Source organism: Bemisia tabaci, chromosome 7 (assembly GCF_918797505.1).
Source record: "Bemisia tabaci chromosome 7, PGI_BMITA_v3".
Classification (NCBI taxonomy): Eukaryota; Metazoa; Arthropoda; class Insecta; order Hemiptera; family Aleyrodidae; genus Bemisia; species Bemisia tabaci.
The window spans coordinates 23,437,354-23,453,411 of NC_092799.1; the positions used below are offsets into that span (position 1 = coordinate 23,437,354).

Sequence of the window (16,058 nt, forward strand, 5' to 3'; positions counted from 1 at the left end):
ATGAAATCGGCAGGATGTTTGGTCATCCCTGCCTTCCGACTCAAGCAGGATCTCTGCTGAACATCGCACTCTCGTATCACATGTGTTATCATTTAATCTTTACACAGAATTAAGAACATTGATTTCCACAGATATAATTAAAGGGTTTCGATAAATCATTCCAATACAATTAAAAATTAATACGAGGCTAGCTAAATAATTCCTGTTGAAAATGTAAAATCGGAAATCGCTGTGAATGTGTGATTGAATACTGAGTTGTGATAAGAGGAAGTGAGGTTATGTTGTTGTTGTTGTTGTGTTTAGGTGGTTATTTGCGATCAAAACAAACCGATTGTAGCCAATCAGAGGTTAATGTTAAAAGGCGCCTAAAAATCTGAACTTTTCATTGGTTGTTGACTTTAACGCGAGAGCAGGCGCGCCTTTTAAATTTGCGGGCGCGTGTTGGAGGTCCGCACTAATAAATGAAGTTTATTTTAGATGGTTCTGATCTCGGTTTCTGCAATAAAGATTGGTGAATACATCCTCAACAGATTTAAACTTGCCACCTCATGTCATCTGCAGTGCCGAAGGCTCAAACAGTGAATGAGTATCAATTTCGATTTTTCTGTCAAGTCATACTTGAGCCAATTACAATTGAATTAAGGAGGGGGAATCCACACCTTTTCCTTTTCATTTCTGGGTAAATATTCTAAGACTTGGACTTGCATCTAACTAATAATCAATAAGCAGTAGCAGTAAAGCTTTTTAATCAAAAATTCCCCCTAAATAGAATTTTTAAAATGTAGCATTTGAACCGTGTGGAAAGACTGGTGGATTCAGGTCTTCAAAGTTTGCTTCGAGCATCTGACAAAAATGAACTAACAAATGAAAAAACTCTCTCAGGATGATTCAAATGGACATCATGGTTGCCATTCACTATTACCACCTTGGTATTTACCGCTTCCGTCTTAAAATAATCGTACATAGGTTTAGCAGCCTTGTTTTTTTCCCAGTACTCCTTCACAGTATTATCAGCCATTACAATTAAAGTCGGACATTTAACTTGTTTAAATACTGAAATTTGCTGCTCGCAGGTCAACACAGGTTCAGGTCCAACACCAATTTTGAACCGTTGATCAGTGCTGAAGTAAAAGCCATTGTTATTGGAAACAAGAGATCTTTTCAGTAAAATATTGCAAGCTTCATCCGTCAACTCTGAAAACCAACGATTTTTTTTCATTCGCTGTGTTGCCTCAGCATGAGAATAAGATGGGGGACTCCTGTTGGCTAGTTTCTTCTCTAGGCTTAATAATTGATCGCATTGCTCCCGATACCACTGAGGAAGCTGGTGAGTTTCTACGATATCTGGTCCTGTTTCTAAAGCTATTATATTTTTCACCAGTTCTGGGTAGATTGCTCCAAGGTATAGACTGAGATCGGCCCCAAAACTGTGGCCCAGACATGTAAACTCCTTCCAATTAAAATATTCCACCACTCTTTTCATGGTTAAAACATAGTCAAAGAACTTCAGAGTTGTCCCTGACGGAAAAGGAGACGATTTCCCGTGACCAGGAAGGTCAATACAGACGTATAAGTACTCTTGAGGCAGCATAGGGATCAATCGATCGAATGTTCCACAATTGTCTTGTCGACCGTGCACAGCCAGAACTGGAGCATTGTGGTTATTTCCCCATGTTTTACCTGAAAAATTTTCACAAAAGAATTGTGATTACGCACCTGAGTTGGAAACATACCATATCCACAGTGAAACTGCAAAAATGCGTATCTCCATTGCAATGTTTCGAAATTGCCGCTCCTATTTTATTTTTCAAAAGGAGACCGCAATCAACATCACAGTTTCAAGTTTTTACTGATAATTCTTTAATAAGAGGAGAAAAATTGCTGAAATTTTTAAAAAATTATGTTCAGTAGTTTTCCATGTAGAAAATAGTGTACGACAGGAAATCTGCAACGCCGCAAACCCAGATACACATTTCTACAGTTTCACCATCGATATATTTCAAACATTCAAATAAAATGGCAGGCTTCCACATTACCTACAAAAAATTCAATTATGGTATTAGACGTGCATGTCACAGAGTTTTCACGGTCAGTATCAAAACACTGCGCTGAGCACTCAGGGTTTGCAATTCCAGGAGATGAGAATTTCTGGAAAGTTTTATTTTACGTCCTCGTCACTTTGCTGTTCATCAGTCAGGTTTTAGTGATTCAAAATACTTGACAATGGAATATTATAGCTGAGATAATGATTTAGAATACCTTCGACACAGCCCCAAGGCACAGGAATCGAAATTGGACTAGATGTCATGGAGCGAATTATTGGTATGAGAACCTGAAACAGAAGAATGGGATTCAAAATACAGCACACTTTTCTCGCACAAATAATCAGTGCAATCTAACTTTCTACTGCCGGTGCGTTTCGAGCAAAATTTTAAATTGTATCATACAAATTTTTTACAGTTCCTAAGAGATTGTACTTACAGGGCAACTGTGAATAATGTTCCCTTCGTGTTGTTTATTGAAAGTTTAAAGCAGCCGGATGAGCCATCAAAATGCAATATGTTGAATGATTAAGATAGGGCTAGGTCTTGTCTTGTCGTACCAACATAGTTTCAATAATCGGGCTGCTGTTCAAATGGCTCCAAAAACAAGTGATTAGATCAGAATGAAACATATTCTTATCTTTCATCTTCCCTGGTTGTGCGTTTTAAACAAGGTTACAAAAACATTCATACAAGTTCTATGTATTTAGTTGCAGCTTGCGTATCGTATGTTGAGACAAACTTCAAAATTGCTTATCGACGGTGAAAGTCGGCGATCACATAACTCGTTTGCGATGTCTGAAAATCTCCACCTCAACGTCATTTTTTTGAAGGAGAGCAAATTGACATTTTTTCTTGAAGTTTTTGCAGAATTTTCTTCGCATTGAGAAGAAAAATCATGACAGTTTAAAAGAATTGCCGTTGAGTACTTTTCCATTTAAAAAATAAAGTATGACAGGAAGTCTGCGACATCGCAAGCCGAGTTATGTGATTGCCGACTTGCACCGTCGTTATATCATCACTCACCAGTGGTGCCATCTGATGGCATGTTTTAACCTGTAGAGCGATGCTAATTCAGAGCAAATCAGAGATTGATGTTAGTCTCAGTATACGATGCGCGAGCTCTAGTTAAATAGGTAAATGGAATTCAAAAATTTTAAATTTAGTTTACGTTCTTCGTGTTTTGAAAAAATGAAGATGAGTAGAGCAATGATGGTGTGAATTTAAAAGTCATTACCTTGCCTTCCATGTAAAAATTGTGTTCCTTGTAGACAGGCAGCAATGAACATTGTCTCATACGACTGGCAAAATAATTCGAAATCCTGAAACGACTCAACATAACTTGTGGATTTTTAAAGTTTTTAAAAAGAGACTACGTTTCACTTAACTGGAGGGTAAGAGCCCAAACGTGTTCTACAATGTTACAAAGTTTCAAAAATTTGTCTTCCAATAAAGGGTTCCAAAGACAGATATTTGGACCACTACAAATAAACCTGCACACAGAGAATTATGGGAGAGTAAGCGGGAGAGAAACGATTGCAAAACATACTGAATGTTACATGAGTGCTTTTGAGGAGGTCACAGTGAGGCTACGATTAATTATTTTTATAAACTTTTTTAATACAGAGATCTGAGGAATTCCTTGAGATAAGAATTAGTGATAAGAAAAAGTGAGGTTATAAACAAACGAGCGAGACTCAAACTTTATAACCAATCACAAGTCGGTATTGAAAAACATCATAAAAATCTGGACTTTTTATTGGTTGGTAACTCTACCTGGTAAATTGGTGGGCTTTTTGAAATTAATCGGGTTGCCCCCCGCGCCCGCGCCCTAGTCGGACAAGTGAAGCATGTTTTCGAAAAATGAATCAAACACTCGGTTTGGGGTTGGCTAAAATGGACCGCGTTAAACAGAAAGGAACCAAGCCGAATCAGCTATTGTTAAACTTAATTGGGCAATTCAATTTTTTACATAAAAACGGTTTTGCGGATTTTCGAGCAAATTTCAGTGAATTTTCTCCCTGGTACGAGGCAAATTCCTTACAATTTTCAAAGATTCAAGAAATAATTTTAAAACATAATTAAATCATTTTTTGCGATAACTTAATAATTAATTGGATGCCTAACTTCTGATCTCCAAATTCTACGAAATTACAATCGATAAAATACAACATGATGGTCAAACAACCCAACATCCTGATATAACGGTAGCTCTTCCTGGGCCGGGGTGGGTCCCCCCTCCCTCCTTAGAATCTGAAATAGTATCCAATCGGCCTCCCTAGAAAACCTGCTCTATGAAGGATAAAAGCTCAGAACCGGTAATCTGCTCACTTCAGTATTCATGCAAAACGGAAAAAATTTGAAATATTTTCCAAAGGTTGTTGGAAGATTTGAACCTTACCTATGCATGCAACCTACTTTTACATGAGAGAAACCTCAAAATGCCTTATTGTAGGAAAAGTCAACTTTCAAAAATTTTCAAGGAAGGCGACCCCCCCCCCCCCCAAAAAAAAACACCTCTTTGTACCATTCTTGGCAAGGTGGGAGTCTGACCACCCCCAGAAAATTGTCCTACTGCTGTGAATCATGGTTGGTGTGGTCTCGTTGAAGGTACTTACATCGATATGTGACCAGGTATAGGCACTTGGTGAACATGGTGATGAAAATCATGGTAACACAAATAAAGAGTGTAGGGATTTGTTTGTAAAAACACAATGCCAAGTTGTTATGAAATGCGTTTATTAACTTATAGCCATAAGTTAATAAATGCATGTTTGCACATACTTAAATTATTCCATTGTGGTTATGCTTAATCACATAAAGAAGAATGGGGCCTGGACGTTATTCTTTCTTTGGTGTTCCTGTTTTCTTTTTCAAGAACAGAAGATTCGGAATCTATTTTTTTGATCACACTGAAATTGCTTAAAACCGATTCATAGAAATCAAGGGGTTTTAAAAACTACAAAAGTATATGGTGGATGTTACAAAAAAATCTGTCTGCCTTGCAAGAGGAGATAATCACTGTTGCGCAATAAAGTGACACATTATTTTTGCTGTCAATTGCGATGTTATCACAAAGGTTCTGGCAATATTTGCAAGAGGAGTTGTTTTAATTGAGATAGGTAAAAACGTACGGGAGTTATATTTTGGCAATGACAGTGATAATTAATTTTTCAATATTGCCATCATTGCACGAACATTGCTGACAATAAAAAAAATTGCCAATGTACATACAGTTATAACTTCAGCTTCTGTGCATAGAAAGTGATGAGCAATATTTTTGAAGTATTATGTCAAAAATGAAATAGCAATGTTGCTAAAGTATTGCCTGGCATTACTGCAACTAAGATGTACATCATTGCAACATTGCTACAATATTACTTTGATGAATGGGTAAAGACTTTATGATTGAAAATGCACTTGTATTTTCAGTAAGTACGATACTTCAAGAGATTTGTTGGAAATGTAGAACTGGCACAGAGCTAAGCTGACTTTATAACAATATCTTGTTGCAATAAAAAATAATAAAACAATTTAAAATAGTAAAGAGACAAAATTTGTAACCAAACAGAACATATAATTAACAAATATAAAAAATTTGAGTACAAAATGGAGAGAGTATAAAAAAGTAGGAAAACAGAAAGTAAAAAAAACTTAATTTCATCATTTCCTTACATTAAGTTAATTATCTACTTAAAAATTAAGGTAATCGAGTTTCTATTTCCTTTACATTGAGCAAGCCGTCTGGGCGTTTTTTCACAATATTTTGCAGATGATTGAGTTATTTTAACATATCAACAGCTGGCTGAAGTAAAAAAAATGTATTTCTGGTGCAAAGTTTGAAAATTTCTGATGAGATTGTATTTATTTAAAAGAATACGAACCAAAATACCTGCTTGAAATTTTCTGTGAATATTCCTATGTGTCTTATGAAAAATTCAAGGATGATTTCCAAAAATGCTCCGAGTTTAATTTTCCTACTTATTACATGAGCAGTGATTTGCAATGCTCCAGTTGGAGAAACATATTTTTTACTTTGGCCAAAGTTACATAATCCTTCACCGCAAAAAAAAGAAGTATCAAAAACTCAAAATGAGTGATTGGTGCACATGCATGGAGGGGACTAACCTTTCTGCTGTAATCTCTGGTTCAAGCTTTCTGGAGCAGAAAATGCCCCAAAATTTTAAAACAAGTTGTGTTGGTTTAATGTTTACAGCTACAAATACAAGGTTTCATGAACGAAGAATTGAAGAAAATATTTAATGTTATTGTCTCTCAGAATCGGACTCATCTATGGCAGAAAATATACCTTAAGCTTCTTAAAGTGCAACATAAAAATGAACTAGATCAACAGCTTGTTTTTAGAGGTGCCGAAAAGTGTTTTACGTACAATACTCAAAAACGGACTTTTTTACTCAACTTAGTTGACTAAGGAGCTAAAGTTCTTTTCCCCATTTGAAGGAGCACAATATGAGGCCGTAAAAGTTATTTAATACTGATAAGAAACAACTGATTTTGGAGCAGGTATTAGCTCTCCTCTCACCTTCATATTTTTTCTTCGCTTCGTTCTTTTCTTTTGGGGGAAATGAGAGAACAAAATTAAAAACCATTATATCGGATGTGACTGACAAAAATAAGCAATGGACTAAGAATAAAAAATTAATTCAGTATTTTACTTATTTTGGCGAACCTAAATTATAAGGTTCAACAAAAATTACCTGCACCATGATTTTTTGCGTTTTTTTTCATAAACCTACGTAATATTTGTAGCTTTCCTACAAAACGTTAATGAAAACTTCCAACACCTAGGACTGAATTCGTCTAACTATCTAAAATTTAAATTCAAAGAACTACCCTGATGATCCAAATTTCGTTACTAGTGATTCAAATGAAAATCTGTGTTATTGTCAGGGAGGAAAATGTTTGGTCAGTTAGACTTCAGTCCAGAATGAAATATTTACACTTAAAACATTGAAAGTGAGATCATACAAATGTCTTAAAATATCATGTAGATGACCAAAATGGAAAACGATGTGCCTCCATTGTGGTGTCTCAAAGTTTCTGCTCCAAATTTATTTTTTCAAAGAGGAACGAGTCAACTTCATAGCTTGATTATCTAGGAAATTCTGCTTAAAGAGAAGAAAAGTCAAGAAAGTTTTCAAGAAATTACATTGATCAATGCTCCAAAAAAAGACGAAAGTATGACTAGAAGTCTGCAATGTCGCAAAAGAAGATGCATGGTTTCGAAGTTTAGCTAAAATTACATATAATTAGACTACATTTTGCAATTAGGAGCTACAATTTCTGGCTCATTGGTAAAAACACTCATGAGCGTAGGGAAAGTAATGGTACACACATCGTTTCTGAACTAAGCCTGAAATTTTAGTTCCAAATTGCAAAATGTTGTCCAATTGATGATGAGCAATGTCAGATTATTGGCAGAGTGTCTTGATCATTGAGTGCCATGTCAGAGTGTGTGTGATTGGTAGAACTCAAAAAAATTTAAGACTGGAAAAGTGGACATTAGCGGTTTTCACACATCCCAATTCAATTAACAAGGAGTAAAAAAGTGCAAGCATCATTCATCAATCAGACAGCCACCGATTGGATCTCAACTTCTTTTGTAATTATCACAAGAGGCAACTTAAGAGTACATACTACAAAAGAGAGGAGCCTACTGTTCCCATAAAAATATTCCCAAAAATGAAGAATATAATTGCAGCAGCTTCACGCTGAAACTAAATGTTTTTGCGATAACAATTCCTCATATGATTTCAAGGCTGCTCTGCCCTCACATATGACTGGCAAGGCAATTGATTCAACAACTTCTCAGACTTTGAAATTGAAGTTAAAGTATAAACTAACAAGCGCTAGGTATAAGCATTGACCTTATTTTATCGGAAAATGCTATTTACATTAGAATTTTTGGAAGGCTTAATTAAGTTATATGAACAGGGTAGCGAAAGTCTGTCTTTACAGTTTGCTCCGCGCATTGGACAAAAACGATTTTACGTACGGCGAAACCCTTTCGGGATGGTTCAAATGCACATCATGGTTACCACTCACAATTATTACAGAAGCATTTAATGCTTCAAATTTAAAATAATTATATACGTTCTTAATATTGGAATCTTTTGACCAAAACTTACTTGCAGTCTCATCTGCTACAATCATTATAATTGGACACCGGATTTGTTTAAAAACAGAAATCTGCTGGTCACTGGTGAGTCCTGGCAAGACTCCAATTTTGAATCGTTGATCGGTACTAAAATAATAACCATTTTCATTGGGAACTAGGGACCTCTCAATAAGAATATTGCAAGCTTCATCAGTCAATTGGGACATCCATCGGTTATTTTTTACTCTATGTGCAGCCTCTGAATAAGAATAAGATGGAGGGCTTTTATTGGCCAACTTTTTTTCTTGGCTTAAGAAATTATCGAATTGCCTCCTGTACCAGGAGGTGATCTGGTGAGTTTCTACACAGTCTGGTGATACACCATCCAGCGCAATTATTTTTTTCACCAGCTCAGGGTAAAATGCTGCTAAATATAGACTGACTTGTGCACCAAAACTATGACCTAAACATATCACTTCCTTCCAACTAAAATAATTTATCACTCTTTTTAGGGTCAAAACGTAATCAAAGAATTTCAAGGGTGTTCCTGCAGGAAACGGAGATGATTTTCCGTGACCTGGGTGGTCAATACAAACATAAAAATATTCTTGAGGTAGCTGGGGGATCAATGGATCAAATGTTCCGCAATTGTCTTGTCGACCATGTACAACCAGAACTGGAGCGTTGTTGTTATCTCCCCATGTTTTGCCTGCAAAATTTTAAGGAAAAAATATAAAAGTTTGTACAACTTTTCAAAATCTCGAAATAATACAAAAAAATTAAAAAAATATTGAACTGAGCATTCAATTGATGAGCTCAAAACTTTGATAGTTTGAAGCCTGTTATTTAAATCTAGATCTTCATAAACTCCTCAATTTTTCACCATACATGCATTTATATTCTGTAGTTACATGTTTTTTTATGCAATTCATGGAGCCAAAAAATGATATGTGATAGAATCAGGCAAAAGAGATAAAAATAAGATGGAAAAAACAAAAATAGGATAACTTTACTACAGCTTAGATGGGTAGAATCTGCGTCCTTCAACAAAAGAAAAAACCCAAAATTCCAAATAATAACTGATCTTACGGAATGATATAAAAATAGAAGACTCCAGCAATTAAGAAAAATGTCTAAGAAATAATTTAAGAAAAAATTTTCAAAAATTTGTTGGCTCTGTTACCGGCTCCATAATTGATTCTTTCTAAATGCTTGTAATTTTGGGGCTCAAAATTTTGACCCTTTGTTTTTGAGAAAACTGAAAAGTATTTAGCATGGAAAACTGATAATCAAATTTTTTTGCCTGAAATCAGTCATTTCACTGTTGAGTTTGCACCATGAGGGCCATTTCCCTTAAATCCATCACTTCTCATGCAAAAATATCACATGAAATAAGTATCTGATGGCTCTTTTTGAGGAAAATTGTGGTTTCTTTGGCACCGATATACAATTCAGAAGGCAGCAGTTAGTGACAATAACATTAGTCATGCATTGCAAACTATGGTATGAATATTTTCAGTTCTACATATGATACACAAGTCTAACAAAATTACAAGGTATCTGATAGATTTGATAATGTCTAGTAGTACCTAATGTTAATATTGTTAGAAAATGTTTCAGAGCTTGAACTTAGATGAGAAAATCAGACTACAAAAAATTATGATTCAATGTTTACCTTCGATGGAACCCCAAGGCACAGGAATCGAAATTGGATTTGATTTCATGATGAATCACTGGTATCGGTGCTGTGCATGGAAAAATAAAATTACATTAGTTATTCCTGGAGGAAAATTTTGCCGACCGATATTGGCCATTGCTAAATTACAAGCAATTTGACAGTATTGTTTTTACTTTACTTGAACTTGCGGTAATGTACCAGTTCTCGGAGGGGCCAAATGCTCCAAAAGTAATCAATCATTCATCACAGGTTTGAATGGAGGGAACCCAGTGTCCAATCAAAGAATTACAACAAAATACACTTCTACAAGTATAATTCTATAATATTGAAGTCAGCAGGTAGGACTGCTTACATCAACTACTCATTGTATGCAAGTGATTGCGTTGCCATCATCCTATACTGACTGAGGATTGACTTCAGACAATACTGCTGCTGTGTGCAGGTTCATAAAATGTCTCTTGCGCGTTACAGTCACAGGTAAACAACTGCCAGCTTGTCAAACTAACACAAATATCTACAACAAATATTTTGATGGTATTTTCAATAAAAAATAGAATACATGAAAAATTTTAAAGAAATTGCTACTTCAATTTCTTTTCAAAAATAGGACACCAGCAGAGATTCGTATGGTGGCGAGCAGAGATTGTCTTTCATTTATTTAAGCCAGCAATACATTGCAATGTATTTCTTAAGGGAGCACCCAATGTGACGTAGCATTGCGTGCTGCCGAGTTATGGCCGGGCAGGGGAGTGGATTTCAAAAAGATGTGCAATGACTGACCTGAGTAGATTGGTCTTGACTTCAAGTTTATTTACCGTCTTTAGCATTCAAAATTAATGATTTGAGTGCCTCAAAAATATGAGACGGCACACATGATCTCACATGACTGCGTAAGGAATGTAAATTCTTATACATTCGTATCATGACGTGTAAATCGACGGTGTAAGTCAACAATCGCAGGACTCATTTGTGGTATCTGAAAATCTCCGCCTCTGTGTTGTTTATTAAAAGAGAAAAAATTGATATCATTCCTTGAAATTTTTGCAGAATTTTCTTCGCACAGAGAAGAAAAATCACAACAGTTCTAAAGAATTGCCGTTGAGTAGTTTGCCGTTAAAAAAATAAAATATGACAGGAAGTCTGCAATGTTGCAAACTGAGTTACACCGTTGAAATGCCTTCGCCTTGCTTAAAAAAGAAGTAGGATTAAATTTACCTGGACAGAAATTATAGGTGCAGTGGCGTTCCACAATGCGACAGATTTTTATCGAAACTTTGGCAAATGAATGTGAATGCTAGCAGGAATAAAAAAAAGTAATTGAAAGTTCTAAGATGTTGTTGAGTTCTCTTAGGAAAAATGACAGAGAAGAAAGGACCTTCACAAGAGGCCCTGAGATTGCAAGCACTATCATAGATAATATTATTAGAATTACAGCAAGGCTGCTCAATTATTTGTCACACAGAGACTACAAAGTAACAGAAAATTAGAGATGAGGATGTAAAAATCCGTTCACTGGCTATGATAATGCATAATTATTACTCGGCATAATTGTTTATGTTCTCCAAGACCAATCCACACAGGTCAGTCATTCCCGAGGACGAATTTTGGTACTCTACTGCGCAGTGACGTAGTATTGAGTGCATACAATGTATTTCTTATGGGAGCACTCAATAGTACGTCACAATGAGTGCTGCGAGTTACGGCCGGGCGGGGGAGTGGATTTCAAAAAAGCTGCGCAATGACTGACCTGTGTGGATTGGTCTTGATTAGAGTACCTGTATAGCGAGAGTATAGACAGATGTGAAACTCCGAAAATTCATCAGGCCTTCACCGATGCCTCCGCGAATAAAGTTAGGGCCCAGAAATGCAGCCAACCTATGAATTTCAAATGTCCAGAGCGATCTACAAATACAATTGTTACGAACCGTCGTTTATAAAGCATGTGATTGGCTTACTTTGTGCACAATTTTACTTATTTTTGCTAAAGAACGCTCATTTATGTACATTCTTGGCCATCTTGGTTAGAATTGAAAGCTGTAGGCTGGCAGTGAAATTTCGTGTGTTAGAAGTTGCTCAGAAGGGTGGCTGCACTTTTGGGCCCTAAGCAAGCTCTCCATCAAGCGATCTGTCCATACTCTCGCTATAAAGGTACTCTAGTCTTGATGTTCTCACCATGTTATTATCAGTAATGAGTAGAGTAGAGACAACACTGACAAATCTGCAATTTTTACAACCTATTTTTCCATTTATTCCTCTATTCGAACAAAAGGAATCTTAACCGCAAATTCTGAACCATAGAGTACAATAGAGTCGCAAAGTACTGGATCGCCGATGAAGTCACTTTTCGAGGCTGTTTTGTCCAGTTCTCCGGAGACTAGTGTGCGGCGACTAGCGATGACGCATACGCAGAGACTCGCGCTCAGCGCTCCCCACTCCCGACTCGGCTCCGTTCGTCGGCTAGACACACACTGAACCAGCTAAAATAAGTAGGCCGGTAATAAGTCTGAAATTGAGTCCATATATGAATATTATCTCGGAGTAACATACATTAATGGATTCATTATGGCTTTGAATATCTATTTCAAGCAAAAATTTGCACGAATTAATACCGATGGAATTAAAAAAAGTCGAAAAAACACAAGCAGTCGTTGATTTCTCCATAAGCCACCGTGTAAAAAAATGCCGGTTGGTTCACACTTGGTATAAGTCAGAAATTAAATTCCTATATGAATTCTATCCAGGAGTAATATACATCAATGGATTCATTATGACTTTGACTATCTAATTATAGCAAAATTTGCACAAATTAATATCGATGAAATTAAAAAATGTCGAAAAAACACGGGCAGTCGTTGCTTTTCCCGTAAGCCGCCGTGATAAGAAATGCCGGTTGGTTCACACTTGGTATAAGTCAGAAATTAAATCCCAATATGAATATTATCCAGGAGTAATATACATCAATGGATTCATTATGGCTTTGACTACCTTTAAATAGCAAAATTTGCAAAAATTAATGCTGATTGAATTATAAAATACCTACAAAACACAAGCAGTTCTTGATTTCTCCATAAGCCGCCGTGTTACAAAATGCCGTTGGGTTCACAAATGGTTCACTATTTTCGGAGCACACGCGGCTCGGAAACGCCTGTTCATGGATTGGCTTCATCGCCGCTCCAGTACTTTGCGACTCTATTGTACTCTATGTTCTGAACCCACTCTATGTCTGAACCAGACGGTTTGATTCAATTGGTCCAGAGTGGTTCATTCCATTTATTCCGAGTTGAACCAAAATAAGCGGGAATTTCAAATAAAGCAGTGTTGTCAGTTTTACAAATCCCGGATATCCTGTTTGCCAAATCGTTTCCGTTTCCGGTAAAACAGTGTTGTCAATTTCACCCAACGAATTTTCGTAAATTTGTCAACATTGTTTACCGGAAACGGAAACGATTTAGTAAACAGGATATCCGGAATTATTTGAAATTCCCGCTTATTTTGGTTCAACTCGGAATAAATGGAATGAACCGCTCTACACCAATCAAAACGTCTGGTTCAGAATTTGCGGTTAAGATTCCTTCTGTTCGTAAAGTGGAATAACTGGGAAAATGTAGCGATTTGAACCAATTTGCGCAATTTGTTTACGTTCTGTCTGCTGAAAAGTGAGGTTATGTCTCCCCCTCACGATCGTTGACCAGAAGAGGCGAACAACATTCGTGAACTTATTAATTCTTTTTCCCAGATAAAATTTGTGAAAATTCCTCTCAATTTAAATCGTGACCTAATGTTATCATGTTTCCCAGTTTAAGCGCTATATCATCTTTTGCGAAAAGTTTTTTTTCGCATCCATTTGCCAAAGGTTTGTATCTTTTCGGATGTCTTTCAGGTTCAATGCATCCACAGCCACAGATCTCTATAATCCTGATTTACCTTCACCACACCAAGCTCTGCCTCCCTTGAAACGATTCTTTATTTAAATTTAGCAGAGGAAAACGAGGATCAATAAAATGTGAGGAAACATAATGATCTACACTGGAAATGTGCACCATCTAATCACGTGATGTTTTTGTCGCGAATAGAGTGTACGTCCAATAAGCTGGCAAATTTTTTATGTGATGGATTTTAAGTAGCCTTGGTCGCATTTAGCTTCAACGGAGAAGTGAGAAAATCAAATTCGTTGTCACTTCAAAGATCTTATCAACTTACTTGACGTGAACTCTACCTTGATAAAGAGAAAACATAATGCTTAAGTTCGCACCTTGTCCAGTGAAACATGAACAAGAATTTTTAGTAAATCCAATATGGAATTACGTAAAACTACCTTTTTATCTTATCAAAATTCTGTTAAAAACAGTGGGTTTGCTTATGATTTTTAGATATAATTGCTCGGGGCAAGAAGAAGAAAGCCAGCAGTTGCACGAGAAACGGAAATCCCCATGTCATCAATAAGAGACGAGGGCCCAAAGTCTACGCAAACACATACGTTCGTGCTGGCTCTGTGCTGTTCCTGCAGAGAAAACTTAGAATCCATCCTGGCTTGAATGTAAGTATTACTTATGTGCCCATCTTCATATTTCACAGATGCGTTACCAATTTGTTTTTTACTCATACGCCAAAGGGTGGCGAGTTTTTCCGAAGCAAAGTAGAAACTGATACAACCAGAAAATGTCACTTGCTCACTTAGGGGCTATCCATAAGTTGCGTAAGGCACTTTTTCCCTTTTTTAGCCCCTCCTCCTCCCCTCTTAAGGCATTTCCTACTCCCCTTCTAAAAATTACGCAAGACTGGACAAATCCCTCCCCCCCCCCTTTTTTCTTCAATTATCGCAGATCCAAACATTACATTTTCTTTTAGAGAAACAGTGAAATTTTTAGGCCAATATTTTTATCAGTGAAACTACCTAGATTTTTTAAGCAAGTTCATGCGAAATATTAATGATACCTACAATTAGTTTAAACAAACACAAGTCAAGAAAAATTGAAAAATTGTTTCTTTTTGGAATTGTTAAAAGTGTAAAGTTGACAGAAGGATGGAGTCACTACTCATCAAGTGGGAATCAAGAAAAATGTTAGGAGCCTTGTCCGACCGGTCAGCAATTGATGATGTGCTGATTTCCTCTTTTTCATCTTGAATTTTAATATCCACCGGACGAAAAATGGTTTTTGCATTTTCTTTAAATATAGGCTGGAAAGCTTATGTAGGGCTCAGCCCCCCCCCCCCCCTCGTAAGGCACATAAAGCTGTCAGAGACCCTCCCTAGGGGTAATTTACGGATGGCCCCTTAACCATGAAAAGCGGTTATTCCCTGTTGAACCTTGGAACTTAATGCTGCTTTGTTAATGCCCGATTTTTTTTGCAATTAATATCCTACTGTACTTACTTTACCACAATACTTTCATTAATCACTAGGTATTCCAAATTTAGATCCAAGATGTGAAAGATCAAATGCACAATTCATGAAATTTAATGTCTCAATAGAATCTTGCTTTGAGCTCAGGTGGGAGAATAGGGTTTCATTATTAATTTAGTATAAAACTTCTTCTTAATTTTGCAGTATCTGATACCAAACACTAATTTTTTTATCGTTGTTTTTCCAGGTTGCAATGGGAAAGAACTTAACAATTTTTGCTTTGAAGCCCGGAAAAGTTGTCTGGTCAACGGAAAAATTTGATCCTGATTATAATCGCCAATATATAGAACAGTGGTACGGCCACCGTAAAAATGACACCATTTTGAAGAAATATATGCACATTATTCCAGAACCTCAACACAATGATTTCAAACTGGTGCATTTAATATAGTCCATTGAAGCTGTCTAATTTCAAGTTTCTCAAAAACATTTCTTGTTTTCCTGTTCCTCTTTCTTTTGTGTAGTGTACAATAAAGTTTTTTTCATCCAAAAATCTGAAACTGATCTATGGATATTTTCCATGAGCTGTGAGTGAGGACTATCTGTACAAGATTATGAAAAGCATGAAATTCAAAAATGGCTGTTTTGGGCAGCAAAATTTTTGAAATTATTTGAAACTGGCTCCACCAGCCATGTGGACCATCATCAGCCCTGACTCAATTGAAAGCAGTGTTCCCAGGTGCTCCTATCTTAAAATGTCCGTACGCTCTCCGGATGGGCTCGGGCGGGCTCGTGTATATCCGTGCCGCTCCGTGCTCCGTCCGTGTTCCGTGAATTCCGTTTCCGTTTCCGGTTCCGGCTGTTTTGTTGTTTTGTT

The 16,058-nt window shown here is 36.6% G+C and overlaps 3 protein-coding genes across 3 annotated transcripts; 1 reads left to right on the forward strand and 2 right to left on the reverse strand.

Moving 5' to 3' along the window:
• Positions 1-121: 121 nt before the first annotated feature.
• On the reverse strand, positions 122-3,722 carry LOC109032741 (serine hydrolase-like protein). The gene is made up of 3 exons (XM_072302736.1): positions 3,280-3,722; positions 2,260-2,332; positions 122-1,680 (listed from the first exon to the last, which is right to left on the reverse strand). Exons 1-3 carry the CDS (start codon positions 3,379-3,381, stop codon positions 824-826), a joined length of 1,032 nt encoding a protein of 343 aa, XP_072158837.1. The 5' UTR covers positions 3,382-3,722; the 3' UTR covers positions 122-823.
• A 3,669-nt stretch (positions 3,723-7,391) lies between these two features.
• Positions 7,392-11,574, reverse strand: LOC109032744 (probable serine hydrolase). Its single transcript, XM_019045020.2, has 3 exons — positions 11,054-11,574; positions 9,836-9,905; positions 7,392-8,869 (listed from the first exon to the last, which is right to left on the reverse strand). The coding sequence occupies exons 2-3, from the start codon at positions 9,882-9,884 to the stop codon at positions 8,016-8,018; spliced, it is 903 nt and encodes a 300-aa protein (XP_018900565.2). The 5' UTR covers positions 9,885-9,905; positions 11,054-11,574; the 3' UTR covers positions 7,392-8,015.
• A 1,910-nt stretch (positions 11,575-13,484) lies between these two features.
• mRpL27 (mitochondrial ribosomal protein L27) lies at positions 13,485-15,734 on the forward strand. The gene is made up of 3 exons (XM_019045021.2): positions 13,485-13,691; positions 14,209-14,375; positions 15,429-15,734. Exons 1-3 carry the CDS (start codon positions 13,625-13,627, stop codon positions 15,630-15,632), a joined length of 438 nt encoding a protein of 145 aa, XP_018900566.2. The 5' UTR covers positions 13,485-13,624; the 3' UTR covers positions 15,633-15,734.
• The last annotated feature ends 324 nt before the right edge of the window (positions 15,735-16,058 follow it).

Bases quoted from the DNA above. Each gene is read 5' to 3' on its own strand.
- mRpL27 (XM_019045021.2), top strand. From the start codon at position 13,625: ATGTTTCCCAGTTTAAGCGCTATATCATCTTTTGCGAAAAGTTTTTTT. The intron at 13,692-14,208 runs GTTTGTATCTTT...TATGATTTTTAG, and splicing joins TTCGCATCCATTTGCCAAAG to ATATAATTGCTCGGGGCAAG. The intron at 14,376-15,428 runs GTAAGTATTACT...TTGTTTTTCCAG, and splicing joins GAATCCATCCTGGCTTGAAT to GTTGCAATGGGAAAGAACTT.
- LOC109032744 (XM_019045020.2), bottom strand. From the start codon at position 9,884: ATGAAATCAAATCCAATTTCGATTCCTGTGCCTTGGGGTTCCATCGAA. The intron at 8,870-9,835 runs GTAAACATTGAA...AAAATTTTGCAG, and splicing joins GCCTTGGGGTTCCATCGAAG to GCAAAACATGGGGAGATAAC.
- LOC109032741 (XM_072302736.1), bottom strand. From the start codon at position 3,381: ATGTTGAGTCGTTTCAGGATTTCGAATTATTTTGCCAGTCGTATGAGA. The intron at 2,333-3,279 runs GTAATGACTTTT...CTTCTGTTTCAG, and splicing joins ATTTTTACATGGAAGGCAAG to GTTCTCATACCAATAATTCG. The intron at 1,681-2,259 runs GTATTCTAAATC...AAAATTTTTCAG, and splicing joins GCCTTGGGGCTGTGTCGAAG to GTAAAACATGGGGAAATAAC.